The sequence below is a fragment of the Epinephelus lanceolatus genome, chromosome 14 (genome assembly GCF_041903045.1).
Source record: "Epinephelus lanceolatus isolate andai-2023 chromosome 14, ASM4190304v1, whole genome shotgun sequence".
Taxonomy (NCBI): domain Eukaryota; kingdom Metazoa; phylum Chordata; class Actinopteri; order Perciformes; family Serranidae; genus Epinephelus; species Epinephelus lanceolatus.
The window spans coordinates 43198214-43214152 of NC_135747.1; the positions used below are offsets into that span (position 1 = coordinate 43198214).

The 15939-nt window shown below is 42.6% G+C and overlaps 1 protein-coding gene across 4 annotated transcripts in view; it reads right to left on the reverse strand.

Moving 5' to 3' along the window:
* raph1a (Ras association (RalGDS/AF-6) and pleckstrin homology domains 1a) overlaps positions 1–15939 on the reverse strand; it is a 94284-nt gene that overhangs the window by 14972 nt on the left and 63373 nt on the right. For 2 of the 4 annotated variants that reach the window (XM_033617425.2, XM_033617426.2), the window contains exons 9-12: positions 15247–15321; positions 4960–5037; positions 2980–3054; positions 2332–2416 (exon numbers count right to left, since the gene is read on the reverse strand). In XM_033617425.2, the coding sequence (XP_033473316.2) occupies positions 2332–2416; positions 2980–3054; positions 4960–5037; positions 15247–15321 (313 nt within the window). The remainder of the gene's footprint in view (positions 1–2331; positions 2417–2979; positions 3055–4959; positions 5038–15246; positions 15322–15939) is intronic. The other 2 variants (XM_033617427.2, XM_033617428.2) reach the window with 1 other exon arrangement.

The window sequence follows — 15939 nt, forward strand, 5'->3', positions numbered from 1 at the left end:
TAACCATGAAAAAAGTCATAGTATAGCATGTTGTCCAAAATCATGAAAAAAAGTCACAGTATAGCATGTCGTCCAAAATCATGGAAAAAAGTCATAGTATAGCATGTCGTCCAAAATCATGAAAAAAAGTCACAGTATAGTATGTCGTCCATAACCATGAAAAAAAGTCATAGTATAGCATGTCGTCCAAAATCATGGAAAAAAGTCATAGTATAGCATGTCGTCAAAAATCATGGAAAAAAGTCATAGTATAGCATGTCGTCAAAAATCATGGAAAAAAGTCATAGTATAGCATGTCGTCCAAAATCATGAAAAAAAGTCACAGTATAGCATGTCGTCCATAACCATGAAAAAAAGTCATAGTATAGCATGTCGTCCAAAATCATGGAAAAAAGTCATAGTATAGCATGTCGTCCAAAATCATGGAAAAAAGTCATAGTATAGCATGTCGTCCAAAATCATGGAAAAAAGTCACAGTATAGCATGTCGTCCAAAATCATGGAAAAAAGTCATAGTATAGCATGTCGTCCATAACCATGAAAAAAAGTCATAGTATAGCATGTCGTCAAAAATCATGGAAAAAAGTCATAGTATAGCATGTCGTCCATAACCATGAAAAAAAGTCATAGTATAGCATGTCATCCAAAATCATGAAAAAAAGTCATAGTATAGCATGTCGTCCATAACCATGAAAAAAAGTCATAGTATAGCATGTCATCCAAAATCATGGAAAAAAGTCATAGTATAGCATGTCGTCCATAACCATGAAAAAAAGTCATAGTATAGCATGTCGTCAAAAATCATGAAAAAAAGTCATAGTATAGCATGTCGTCCATAACCATGAAAAAAAGTCATAGTATAGCATGTCATCCAAAATCATGGAAAAAAGTCATAGTATAGCATGTCGTCCATAACCATGAAAAAAAGTCATAGTATAGTATGTCGTCCAAAATCATGAAAAAAAGTCACAGTATAGCATGTCGTCCATAACCATGAAAAAAAGTCATAGTATAGCATGTCGTCAAAAATCATGGAAAAAAGTCATAGTATAGCATGTCGTCCAAAATCATGGAAAAAAGTCATAGTATAGCATGTCGTCCAAAATCATGGAAAAAAGTCATAGTATAGCATGTCGTCCAAAATCATGGAAAAAAGTCATAGTATAGCATGTCGTCAAAAATCATGGAAAAAAGTCATAGTATAGCATGTCGTTAAAAACTATGTCACTATACTACTATATACTAAATGACTATGATACTACTTGTGCTACTTAAAATAATAATCAGGAAAAGAATCATTCTTTGTATTGTGATGATAATCATTATATTTCCTGTGGGGAAGCAGTGACAGGTCAGAGGTTATGATCTGACAGGAAGTCAGTGTCTTGCCAAAGGGCACACAGCAGGGTGCTGGTGGTGCTGGTGTGTGTGGTGTGTGTGTGTGTGTGTGTGTGTGTGTTTGTGTGTGTGTGTTCTGTCAAAGGGTTAATGAACACAGGAGCTAATTTAAATCTTCCTCAGGCCCAGTCGTGGCCCTCAGCGAGGTTTTTGGAAACACAGACGGAGTAGAAGGTTCAGGTTTGGCTGAACGTGGCAGGATGAGCTCCACCTTCTCTCTGTCTCTGTTTCATAACGTCGCTGAGTCGTTGTTCAGCAGAAGCCCTGAAGATGTAGGTTAGATCACACGCATCATCACACCGGACCTACATAAAGACTCTGTGTGTGTGTGTGTGTGTGTGTGTTTGTCAAAGAGTGTTAAGTGGAGTTGAAGCTCGTAGTACAGTGTGTGCTGGCAAACACACATCTCGCCCCCTTAGGGAGCTGTGTGTGTGTTTATGTGTGTGTGTGTGCACTCACATCTTTGTGGCTGAATATCTGTGCTGTCTGACAGGCACTGCTGGGCACAATGTTACTGACAAATACACTTAATAATGTGCTTCTTACACACACACACACACACACACACACACACACACCTGGAGGTCTGGAATAAGTTAGTAATTAACTTAATCAGGTTGCACCATTTAAAAAACTGTCTTTAGTAAACTCGTTAGAAATGACTTTAATCTGTTGCTACAAAAATCTTCAGCAGTGTCAGAACTTCACTGATCAGCAGAGTGAAGTCACTGCAGCATATTGAGCTGTAACAGCACCTCACTTTCGTTCAAGTCCTTACTGAAGCCAGATAATCCAGTTACAACATGTGACATCATTCATTCAATCAGCTGAAATATGATGTCTGCTCTACAGTAACCTCCACTCACGGTGGGACGGTGATATGAAGCTCTACACAGCACCAGTCAGAACAAGAAATGTGTGTGTGTGCGCTCACCCATTTGCAGCTCGCTGATGGTTTCCACCAGTGACCAGTCTGGACTGTAGCCACAGTGAGACTTCTCCAGTAAACTGTCCAAAACCTGAAGGACAGAAGACACCGTGAGGACGACACTGCACCGACACTACTCCTACTAATACTTCTGCTCCTGATGATGCTATTTTACTGCTGTTCATAGTTTGCTGCAGGAACGAGTCCAAAAACCCAAGACTGAGTTAGCATGTTAGCACTCCCAGTTCCCTCGTGTCAAAGTCAATGGGTATTTTGAATGTTTTCGGTTAGCTGCCTGAAATAATGTCTTCAGAGACACCGTCAGGTTTTGTTCATGAAACACATCAGTAAATACAGTAAATACAGTGAATTTTGAAGCTTTGACGTGTCCTAATAAGGTGGTTGCTAACAAGTGGCTTTGACTTTGAAGTCAGCGACCGTGGTGTAGTTTGTTTTTAGCTTACTGTTAGCTTTTTACTCTTGGCAACACTAAAATCAACTGTACTGTAGATACTGCAGCTCTGCTTGTGACAAATGTTACAAATATTATTATTTGCGTCCCTGACACAGACACTGTTACTGCTGCTGCGACAGCTACTGGTTTTCAAACATCTCCCCTGCTGTCCACAGGTGTAATGAGAGTCCCAGTCGTACCTGTCTGACTGTCTGTCTCTCGTCCACCATCATCGTCTTTGAACTCTCGTCTGACAAATGAACTCGAATCACCAACTGTGAAGAGAGAGGAGAAACAGAGAAGATTATTTATTTTGCGGTGCCCAGAGAGGCAGTCAGAGCTACAGGCTACAATGAGGCTAAAAACAGAGTTCAAATGAGGTTTTTCCAAACAACTTTTTATGTCGGGGCTTCAGGACACTTGGATCACTACGGACGAGCAGTATGGAGATATTTTGTGGTTTCAATGATGTGTTTTTGGACGTTTGAATCTGGGGCGCCGTCAGCCTCCATTAGGTGGAGTTGTGTTGCTACCTCCTCTCCCCTTGGATCTCTGCAAGTGATGTGAGGACTCTAAAACTTCACCTGAGCCTCCCTCGGCATATGGGTGAGTAGATAATGGCTGAATTTACATTTTTGGGTGCACTATCCCCTTAAGTACGATTAGTGTCACAAGTTTAGTGTCTGACCAGATGATTAATGGCCACAAAACATTATGATGTCACAGTGAAGTTTATATTTTGGTTATAAAACATCATCATTTTATCCTATTGGATATTTGTTGTGGGAATATGTATCATAATTAGGGACCGAGCCCGAAGGCAGAGGACTGCTCATTAGTAAATGAATTCTTGAGTTATGGCCAAAAATGCATTTTGTGAGGTCATAGTGACCTTTGTCCACCAAAATCTAATCAGTGCATTCTCGAGTCCCAGTGGACATTTGTCCCAAATTTGAACAAATTCCCTGGAGGTGTTGCTGAAATATCTTGTTCACGAGAACAGATGAGACAAACTGAAAACACAACATCTCCATAGACATAACGGTGGGTTATTTACAGCCCCTTTTACACTGTCAGGTTTTCAGTGAATGTTGGGCCGTTTTGCCGGCAAGCTGCGAGCGTTTAGACACACAGAGCCGGATTGGTGAGTTGATCCGAGGTGCCCAATTTTCCGCCTCGTAGGGTAGACATATTGGTGGAACCTTTTTGTTTAAAAAGAACAAGGCGGCCTTCTGCAACAGGAGGAGCTGTTGATGACTTGTGGGAGGAGCTGTTGATGACGCCGCATGTGCGACCCACTGGTGGTGGATAAACAGGAAACAGCTGATAGCAGGAATTAGCGAGCAGCTAGTAGCAAGAGGGAAACACAAACCTGACAGCCACGCTGAGCTACACGTTTTGTTACTTGCTCACGCCCCCCATTGCCCCGAAAAAGGCACATTCTGTATAAACAAAAGTAGGTAGGCGGCATTTTGCTGCACTCCCCGATTTTGTTTTTATACTGCCAATGCTGAAAAAAGACTGATTGGACTTTCCTGCAAATTTGCACAACTCCTGTCTAAAAAGGACTTATGGTTTCTGTGCGTCCATTGTTATTTGGATCTTTATATCAGACCCTCAAATGTGCAGCTCTACGTCTGAGCCTCTTATTTTAAGTCTTGTTTATGATACAACAGTCGAAAGTTGCATGACAAGAAACTTGCCTTGTCATATGGTTCTCTTTTGACCATCTTATCCTTCATGTGGATAACATGTGCTTCATGTGTTTGTGTGACAGAGAGTCAGAGGCAGTGCAGAAGGATGCAGAACAACGATCAGACTGGACGGACACACAGACACACTGATACCTGTCTGTGTTCGGTCTCAGTGTGAAATAAATCCAGGTTGTTAATCCAGCCTCTGTCTCTCTCTGAGGGATTGGGACTTAACTTGCAGTGGTCATTATGCTGAGTGCTGCGCGTGTGTGTGTGTGTGTGTGTGTGTGCATGACCCCAGCTGTTATTGACCGGAGCTTTCCATGTGGAGTAACACTGACCTGACCCAGAAAAACGAGTCCGCTGGACATGTGCCAGACACAGACAGACACATGCACACACAACACACAGCATCTTCCTCTCTCATGTGTGTATGTGTGTGTGTGTGTGTGTGTGTGTGTGTGTGTGTGTGTTAACCAGACTCACCTTTTTAACCTGGGCCTCCTTGATCTTCTCCAGGGCCACTCGGATGTTCTCCGCCTTCATCTTGGCGGCCTGCTCCTCCTGCACACACAGTGATGACGGCGACAGAAATTATTCACCGGTCAGTCAATATAAAACAGAAAGCATCGACAGACGTGTTCCTGCAATGATCATAATCCGTACTAATGACACACATGCACCACTCTCACCTACCTGATTCCTCCAACAGGAATTCATTTTTATTCTCAGTTGATTTCAACTCAAACAGCCAAAACTTCTGTGTCTGCGTCCACCATAAAATCTGCTTTAAAAATAAATAGAATCCCAAAAAATCCCAGTTTTTATCATCACAGTTTGGACACAGTATCCCAGTCTGTGCACATCACTCCCGTCTCATCGGCTTCTTCCACAGAACAACTTCTCACACTAACACTGAGTGAATGAAGAGCTACAAGACGTGAACGCAGAGAGTTCCCCCAAATCAGCAGCCTGAGGTTATTCCCAACAAGACGGAGGAGTGCTGCCCGAGAAGCCCAAACTGTGAGGAGTCATCAGACATGTCTGACCGCAACACAAACCCTGCTCCTCCACCTCCTCCTCTTCATCACCATCATCTCAGTATTATTGTGACAGCAGCAGAATGTGATTGGATTAACGCTCGGACGCTACATGTTGGTAGTCTCTCTGAAGGATTATCCAAATTTCCCAAACACACACACTCAGACTGGAGGAGCGTTTCTCTGACGCCGCCGCCGCTGAAAAGTCCAGTCTGTTTTTATTTCTCTGACAACTCAGCTGTGAGACGCTCCGATCTGCAATCACAGCTTCAACTCAAAGACGTCGCTCGTCGACCTTCAACAACAAGATGGAGCTGAGATTATCAGCTGAGAGGAAAACAAACAGAGGTGGAGAAGGATGGATGGAGGATGGAGGAGCAGAAGAAGTCTTAAATCCAGCAGAGCAGAGTGTAGCAGGCGCTAACAACAAGTCTGGAAGCAAAAATAAGACGAGAAATAGAAACAGGAGTAGAAACAAACAGAGACAGAACGACTGACTTCCTGTTTACTGTCTGACTGAGCTGCAGGTCGACTAATCTAGTTACCCACTGATCTTCAGACTGATCGCCTGGTCACTGATGCAGCCGACTGGATCAAAGTGAAAGATGCTACCTTGTCCTGTCACATCCTCCCTGGCAGAGCGACACAGAGGGAATGAGAGGAGGAGAGAGGAAAGTAGAGACGGTCGGGGGTGGGGGAGGGGCGTTTTTTTTTTGCTGTGCCAACTTCCATGCAGAGGAGCTGATCTCTTTATCTCAAGCTCTCATACCCCCTCCTCGCCGTCTCTCTCCCGCTTTACACAACGCAGTGTCCTCGTCTTATCTGATGTGTTCTTCCTTCTCGTCTCTAATCACTCGCTGATTTGCTTCAAACGCTCACACGTCTCTGAAGTCAATTTTTGGGGCTCTTTTCAGTCGCTTCACATGAGTGTCTGGATGTCTGTGTTTGCCCTAACGGAGGTGCTCCACTTTAGCCAGCAAGCCCACACACACACACACACACACACACACACACACACACAAGAGGATCCATATTGTGAACGAGCGAAAGGGCAGAACGAAATGAAGATGATGGGGGATGAGGAAGAAGAGATTAGCAGCCAATCCCTTTATCGGCACCCCCCAAAAAACCCCTGAAGTACACACACACACACACACACACACACAGATTCTCGCAGCAGAATAAGCTCATAAACAGCTCCATAATGAGCGGCCTCTGTTTTGTTGGTTGTGTTTAACGCCTGAGGATTTACATCAACAGCAGTGACGTGTCACATGTTGAGAATTACATGCGAATACAAATCAGAGCTGGTGTTTAAATTTATCAGAAGATCATGTGTGAAAACTGAACCACTGAACACAACATCAGGTACACATGAGGGAACATACAGTTAGTGTGTGTCAGTATTTAAATCAGAGCAGTTACGCAGGGTGTGTGTGGAAAAAGAAAAATATTGGTTCAAAATGTTTTGACTTTAGTTTTTTAATTTTACCAGGATGTCACATGAGTGTTGGAGGCATGTTTATTTGAAGGCCAATATGGGCGTTAACAACACCCTGGTTCCCACGACAAAAAGCCTGTAGACAAACAAATGTTTATGATACTTACAATTGTTTTTATAACTTTTTCAGCGTAAATGAAATGGCCAAAAGTAAAAAGCTAACATTAGGCTACAAATGAACTACACCACGTTAGCATGACGTCAGCGTCACCACCACAGCGTAGCTGAAAAGTCGTGTTCAGCCTGATGATGTTCTGTAGTCTCATTTAGCCGCTTGTTAGCAACTGTCTTTTTTTTTTAATTTTATTTTTTTTTAAAGATATTTATTTTTTGGGGGGGCTTTTTAGCCTTTAATGTATAGGACAGACAAGTGTGAAGGGGGAGAGAGAGAGGGAGTGACATGCAGCAAAGGGCCACAGGCTGGAGTCGAACCCGGGCTGCTGCGGCAACAGGCTTGTAGATGGGGCGCCTGCTCTACCACTAAGCCACCAACGCCCCTGAAAGCACCAGGTGTGCAGCGCATGGACGTGTCCCAGTCACTTGCTGTTAGACAGCGCGTTTTCAGACTGTGTGCCATGGCGGAGAGTCTAAAAGGGTTGGACTTACTCTGTGAATTAGTCATGGGTGTGTTTTGGGCGTATCATTCAATAAGCCAATCAGAGTGTCACCTCTCATTCCCTTTAAAAGAGGCGTGATTGGAGCGCATGGCAGAGAGCTAGTTAGATGGCGGACCTACCAACTGCAAAGAGTGAGCGTTTTACAGCTGAGGAGACGGATCTCCTCGTGCAGGAGGTGAAGGCCCGTCAGAACCAGATCTACGAGGACAGCAGACAGGCACCCAAGCTCCCCGAGGTAAAGCAGGCGTGGGATCACTAATACAAGAAAGATCTTACTAAATATCTGTGGAATATTATTCAAACCTGTTTTCATCATATAACAGAGCACAGCTGTCAGGACTGCCGCGGAGCTCCCCAAGGTGCTGATCCTGCAGCTATAGGACCTGCTCAGCGTTTTCTCCCCCACCCACGTTTGTTAATTGTTTTCACATGTTTCCTAGAGCTGTGTTCTGCCTCTTATTTGCATGTGTGTCCTCTCTACACTCAGATTACAATATAATAATATAATATAATGTAGCCTAGTATAACATGTTAAAATAAATGCAATGTGTGGACTTTGGTTTTCATTCAAAAAAATGATTGATTGGTCAGATAATTTCACAATTTCATTTGTCATTATTACAAATTATGCTGATCATTATTACTGCGATTAGATCATTCTGATTAATGACTGACCATTAAGACGTGTTTCTCATAAATATTTTAATGTGCACAATAATAACCTTTCACATTGTAATCATATTTTTATTTGTTATCTTTTGCATATGTGTGGCTGCTCCGTGTGTGTCTGAGCAGAGTGCACGCGCATTGTGCACCTGCCTAGAGACTTGACTTTAGACCAGGTTTTTGTTGGTCACTGGCGCATTTGCTTTTTACGCCATCTATCTAGCAACGCGCCATGACTGCGCCTGACCACTCCTCATTTTTAGACCAACACACCCAGAGAAGCGCAAGTTCATTTGCTAGTTAGACGACGAGGGCGCAGGGCGTGAAAATGACAACTGCGTCTGCATCTAAATAGCAATGACACTTGCGACATGGATTATGCGCTTTAGACCATCTAAATAGCTTACTTTGTGTCGCATGGCTTGTTAGTGCATGTGACCACACATAATGACTATTTAATATGTTTACTTTCTGTTGCTGCTCTGCATGTCTGAATGTGTGTTGGTGCTCCGTGTTGCTAACATTGTTCTGGTGCTCTGCTGTTGCTTGTTGCTTTGCACGTCTTCTGTTCTACCTTGACAGTTTCTAATTGTTGTAGTTAATGTTGTCTTTATGTCTTCACGCTGTCTTTGTCCTGTCAATTTGATCCTTTTATTGGTGTCAAAACATCTCACCAAAGGACTGCAGCTGAAAACTAGCCAGCTGGCTAACACTGGCAGATTTACAGAAATGTTGATCACTGTGCGTTGTCCTTATAAATGAAATAACTGAAAAGAACCAGGAGTGCTAACATGCTAACTAATCTCCAGGTTTTAGGACTCATTCCTGCGGCATCTGTTTAAGGTCAAAAATCTCTTTTACAAGACGGACCTGGCCAAAGGTAGCAGCACTGCAAAATCACAGCAGATAAAACACTAAAAATACAACCTACCGTAAAACTTGAATTAGTAGCCCAGGCTATTATTTGCTTAAATCACTGAACTCAACAGGCCTGTATTTGGGACAGGCTTTTAATTCATTTCACACAAAACTGTTGCTCAGCAAAGATCAGGAAATACAATCAAATTGTTGATTTAAACCAGTCTGAATATTACTGTATAAAAAATAGGCTTCAGATAACATATCAATTATGAAACATTCATTTGATCTAACTCTGATGGACGGAGCATTCATTTGATGTGAGGACCTTTACAGATTAAAGGAACATGAATAACTTATAGAATACATAATTTGAGGTAGTCATCTACCTGCTTTTATACAACAGACAAACTTCTATTTAAAAAAATTAACTGCTTGGCAACCAGACCAGGCCTCTGATTGAGACAGGCCTTTATTTGTCAAAATGTGTAGCCACACTGAGCTAGTAAAAGAGATTGGGCTTTTAATTGAAGATTTACGGTACTGTACAAAAATCCAAAATAAAACAGCTTTTACCAAAACACAGATTTAAAACAGTCAGTGGAGCCAATCCAGTGGCGCATTTTCTGCATTTTAAAGTGTAAACACCTTTAATTTTGTTAAAGTAAAATTCCTCTGTTAGTTTCTGAAAGAGTTCAAATTCACATTTTCTAAATATTGCCTGCACCCCCCCCCCCCCAAGATCTATGTGTAAATCTTAAATTTGGTTAGCTTTAAACCTTCAAGGTAAAATGTTATTTAACCAAAACTCTCAGTTATGTCAGCTGCCATGTGTTCTGACAAAATACATTCATGTGTTAGTGGCTTAAAATGGTGACAGCAGGTTACAGTGAGTTTAATGTTGTGATCTTACATAATCAGCAGCTATTAAAGATGATGCACATTAGACTTACATAACAACTAACTGAGCTTTAATAGACCTAAAATAATAGGTGGACACAAAGAGAACATCAGAGGATTAAATGTGTTATATAACAGCTCATCTGTTTGTTCCTTTTAACATCTGAACTACAGGAGATAAAGACTGCTAAAAATATTTATTAAATGTCACTGTTAGCAACATGAGTGAGTCACAGAGGTGACCAGGGAACGTTAAGACCCCAGTCACACAACATTACTCTGTGTTGCATCAGTTAGCATCTTAACGCTAACTGACACTGTATTCCTCGTTGTGTCCGTTAGCATTCACAATTAACCAATCAACAGAATATTAAAGCCTGCAGCAGCTGTCAGTTATCATCATCATCTTCATCATCACAGCCATCAGAGTCATTACTGTGCCTTCATCTCTGCCCTGAACATCTTCATCATCATCATCACACTGCATGGTGAAGGAGTCTTGATTATTTACGTGTAGGATTTTAAATCTTTTAAAGGTCGTCGCTGCTGCTACGTCCTCTTTGTTTCCCTGTTAAATCAGTTATCACTTTTTATGCTAACAGTCACTCTGTCTTGATTTTATTCTTTATCCTGATAGTTGTTCAAAGAATTGTCATGAAGTTTGGTGATACCAACCTCCCCTCCAAAGCACCTTCCAAAACTTCAGTTCATGACAAAATGACTTATTTATATAACGAAAATGTTGTCTGAATATGTTGCTCTAAAACACTGTTCCATGGGAATATCTATATTCTCCATTAATTCAGACCCTCTGTCGCAATAAAATGAAATCTTATTTTTCCCCTTAAAACAGCATGAAATCATGAGCAGTCGTGTAATTACAGTATGTTGAGGGATTATCAGGGCATTATTAATTAATTGGTCAAATTAAAGGGTTTAATCACCTTAATAATCCTTCTCTCTGAAAACCTTTTATTCACATGTGATAATCCATTATTTCATCCATTCAACCTAAATCTGGCATCATTTTTTCAATTGAAAATAAAAATGCGCCGTTTCTTCATTAACTGTTTTTTCATCCGTTTCCTCATCGTGCCGCCACAGATGACCAGTGTTTCTCATTTCTCTCTGCCTCCCACCGTCGTCATTTTCAGCTGCAGCATAAATGTTTTCTCTCTGTCTCATAGATATTCAGCTGACCTACATTATAGAGCCTCTAAAATTAGCTTCTGCCCAGGAAAGATCCCGCTGCCTTTGAAGTTATGAGGAATGTGTCCCTCCTGAGCTGCCGTAGGCTCAAAACAGAGCGGACTGATGCGACTTATAGAGAGGCAGCAGAAGTGGGCCAGCAGCGTGTGTGTGTGTGTGTGTGTGTGTGTGTGTGTGTATGTGTGAGATCGAGAAAGTGTGTGGGCGGACTGCATTTATTGCTGAGGCAGTGTAACACTGACACAGAAACAGTGTGCGGAAACACACACACTCCTGCATGCTAACACACTCACACACATTTACACACTCACACACATCCGTGCTCTGCCAAGTGTGACCAAATACACTCTCAACCTAATCACTGCTGCAGGAATTAGACTGGCCCCGTAATCTGCCTGGAATCTCAGGGCCTATCGGGGCCCCTCCTGCTCTAATCTGGGGCCACAACTTAAAATAAAATCACGTTTTAAGAGCGTTTACGCCAAGAATCGACTGAGTCTGAGTGACAGCAGGAGGGAAACACTGTGAGACGATGAGACGAGTTGATTTGGCACCGCAGCGGCAAAATCTGGATTTGAAGCCAGTGGCAGCTGCTGAGATAATAAGTCTTAAAAGTTAAACATTAATCTGACCACATTCACTTAATTTGGACCCACTGGCCTGAACCTGATCTGGAGCCAGTGTTGTGCTACAACGTACCAGGGTCTGCTTGGTCCAAGACTCAGTTTGACCCCCTGAGGTTTGGGACTACGCTCCGTCCTCTCCACAGGTTGATACAATGAGGATGTGGAGCAGATTTTTAAGTCTGTGTGCCGCCATCAGAAAGACGACCTGAAGCCAAGACCTCCACACAGACGGCCCGCTGCCAGCCGCTGTCAGTAATTGCACGTGTGTGTATAAATGCTGCTGCAGGGAATCACCCGTCTCTGCACCAAAGAAGATTATCACTGCAGATCTGGCACATTCCTCAGACATCCAATCAAACTGCCCCATCTGCTCCATCATCCAATCAAACCAGGACACTGGAGATCCAATCAGAATAAAGCCTCCTTACTTACTCTGTATCTAATGCCCCCCTACACACACACATACACACACATATGCACAAAGTGATAAACAAAACTTTGCCCTCAGTCATTAAGGCGCTGCAGCTTTAGCTTAGCAGCAGCATCACAGTCACATATTATACAGTGTGAGCACATCCTGTTCATCATGTAGATCTGTTTCAGGGACGTTAAACTGAAACGACCTTAACCCTGTCAGATTATTATTTATGAGTTAACTTCTACAAGTGGAGCTGAGGACAGGCTGCTCTCCACCAGCCTCCTGATCTGGGTCGAACAACAACACCACCAACAACAGTTAGAGCGGTCGTCAGTCCCATTATCTGCATTGATCTGTGTTAGCTAACGTCAGGCTCGTCAGCTGAGCTCCATTACTGCAGCTGGCCGAGCTCCAAACTCTCATTACCAGGCAGAACAAACCAGGGCTGCTGAACAATGTCCTCTCAGGTCACTGCTGCAGGCTGCAAACAACAAGCTGCAGGTTACAGACCACAAAGTGCCACAAACTTGATGCTGCAAAATACAAACCACAAGCTACACACTGCAAACTAAATGCTGTAAACGCCGACACAGAACCTGAACTGAGAACTGACTAGTCTCCAGCAGACTCTGTCTTACATTGAAACTCCTCCTCTCAGGCTCAGCAGTGCAGTTTAGAAAGAACGAGGAGTCCTGGTTTCCCATCACACAGAGCAGAGTCTGTGAAGTAGTGCACACAGTCTCTGTGTAATAAAAGGTTTCTTGTGTATTGTAACAGATATTTTGTGTCCAAGTTCATCATTAAAACTCAAGGAGCACCTCACAGACAGCACCACAGAGGAGAATCCATCTGTATGAGAGACAAAATCTTCTCACAGTTTTTACTCCCATCTGAAGTATTGTGTTAAAAAACCCTTTAAAATACAGCAAACCTCCCAAATTCTTCCCTCAGACTTCCTTCTGTTGATCCAGTCTGTAAATTCAGTCGTCAGATAATTGCTGACGTGTTTTGTTTTTCTCAGAGGAAAAACGTTTTCAGTCTGATCAGCTGATTTTAGCAGATAGAAGCAGACACAGAGGCGCTGACTGTCACACTTACCTGTGTTCGGCTTCAGACAACATGAGAACTGAATCCCATATCATCATCATCATCATCATCATCATCATCATCCCAAACATTTTCTTAAATGCAAACAGCGTTGAAGACGTCTGACAGAACGATCACACAGGATTCGGTTTAGCAGCTGAGGCTCATGTTCAGTCAGGTGACTTTGTTCTTCTACCGTCCAACAGACACAGTCACTGTGTGTTGATCCAGTGCTGACAGAACTTTACAACGACTCCTGTGTGATCGCCCCCTGTAAGACTCTTCAGTCCGTCTGACACACTTCAGTCAGATATCACACACACACAGTCAGGTACAGTTTGCTTTCACTCATGCCTTTTCTTTTTCTTAAACAAAGCAAACCATCATGCTTCAGAGAAACAAAAACCCTCTCTGTGCTCTCGTCTCTGTCTCATTGGACAGAAACTCTGTTTTCACTGAAAAAACCTGCAAACAGGAACCAAAGAGACGCTGTGAGAGGTGAGAGATGAAGACAGGACTCACAGGTGAGCTCAGTGATCAGAGGTCAGTACTCACAAAGCTTTACAGAGAGAAGGCTCGATCAGGGAACGTGATAACTGAAGCTTTTCTGTTTGTAACTCTATTAAATAGGTGTTTTGTTTTCTCTGCAGGACATTTGATTAATTGTTTGATTATATTGTGCAACAAAGTCCATGTGAAGTACAGCTGCAGAGATTAATCGATTCGTTTTCGACTTTTAAATTAATTGCCAACAAATCTGATGAATTAACCTGTTTCATTAATAAATAAGAAAGAAGTCAAAATTAAATATTTTCTAGTTTGTTTCCTCCTCTACGACATCAAACTGAATCTCTTTGGGTCATGGACAAAACAAGACATTGCGGACGTCATCCTGGGCTTTGGGACACACTGATCAACAGTCTCACAGTTTACTGACACTTTACAGACCAAACAACTAATCGATTAAATGAGACGTAAATGACACATTAATAAACACAGTAGTGCAGTCCTTTATGAGGAGGGTTAGCTGATAAACAGTTTAAGCAAAGGACTTTCACCCAGGAGACATGTGTTTGTGTCCCATGTGAGTAAATGTTGCCTTATTATCTTCTGTGCTAACATTATATTTCCATGTAGCAAGTACGCCGAGGCAACATCCCAGACAACTTTCACTTTGGAACAATTTTTAAACCATAGCCGTCTTCAAACAACGGTCATTAAATGTCTCAGTGTTTGCTTGGTGATGATAAAACTTATGACTCTTCTCTGTAAACTTAAAACTGTATATGCATGTGATGATTTCGTGCTTTTTGAGACTGTTTTTATTTGCATTTTAACTGTTATCACTGTTTGCTCCTGCATTTAAATCAAGCGGCTAATTTTATTTGAGAGTTCAATCATGAGAAACGGCACTAAAAATACATCCCAGTCCATTTCTGCTCTGCAGGCTGACAAACACTCCACATCACAGTTAGTGTAGGTTGTTTCACTCAGCCTACAGTTACACTCCTGCTGCACAGTTTACGGCTGCAGCTGCCACGAAGGTTAGAGTTTTGTGATACCACATGAGAACTTCGTAGTTGCATTGCAACCTCTGTAAAACTTTGGGAATACACACCAGCCGAACAGGACACACAACACTGTGCATCACACACACACACACACACACACACACACACTGGCTCCTCTCCAACACAGTCAGAGGGCAGAAGAGGGAGGTGGAAGAAAAAGGAGTTAACATGCAGGTGGCTGCTCCTGATGCTTCAAGCACAGAGATGCAAAGGAAAGGGAGGGACAGAGTGTTGCCATGCAAGAGGAGAGGAGGAGCGTGCAGAAGTGAATGGGGTGTCACCTTGGTCAGCAGGTGGGAAGGTTTCCCTGCTATGTTTCTCAGAATCAGAGAGGTTTCCCTGTCCAGATAGGAGTGCTTTAAGAGAGACACAGAGAGACAGAGAGGTTGTGGTGAGTTAATCTGGTGTCTGATTGGCGGATGTGGCAGTGCAGCAGGAAACTGTGTGGTGAAGCAGAGACAGAAACCTGTGAAGGAGAGCGAACACATCATAAACACATCACAGTGATGACGCTGGGGAGGAGAGGAAATGTTAAAACACACATTAACCAAGAAAAGAAAATCCATCCATGTGCTTTTATTTATTTCTATGAGCTCATTTTGCTTAAAGCTGGAAACACAGTGATTTTGGGAGACTTCGGCCAGTCACAGGTCACTTTAGAGAGAGGACGTTCCCACTGGCTGTTCTACAAATGCAGATGTGCGTGCACGTCCCTTCAGATGGTGACAACCTGATTCAATGGTGGAAAATTGGAACCAAAAGCTGAGAACTGCGGCTCCGAGTGTAGTTAATGTAGCAGCCTTGATCACAGTGTGCCCTCCACCTCACTCCCCGCCGCTACAGATCACCTCGTCGAATACGTGATTTTTTCTCCAAAACAAAAATACTGTGAAATATAAGTGACAACCGCAGCCCCACTGTCCGCCTCAAACAGCTCCTTGTTTCTCCTCTGCTCTGCTGCAGTAACAAATATT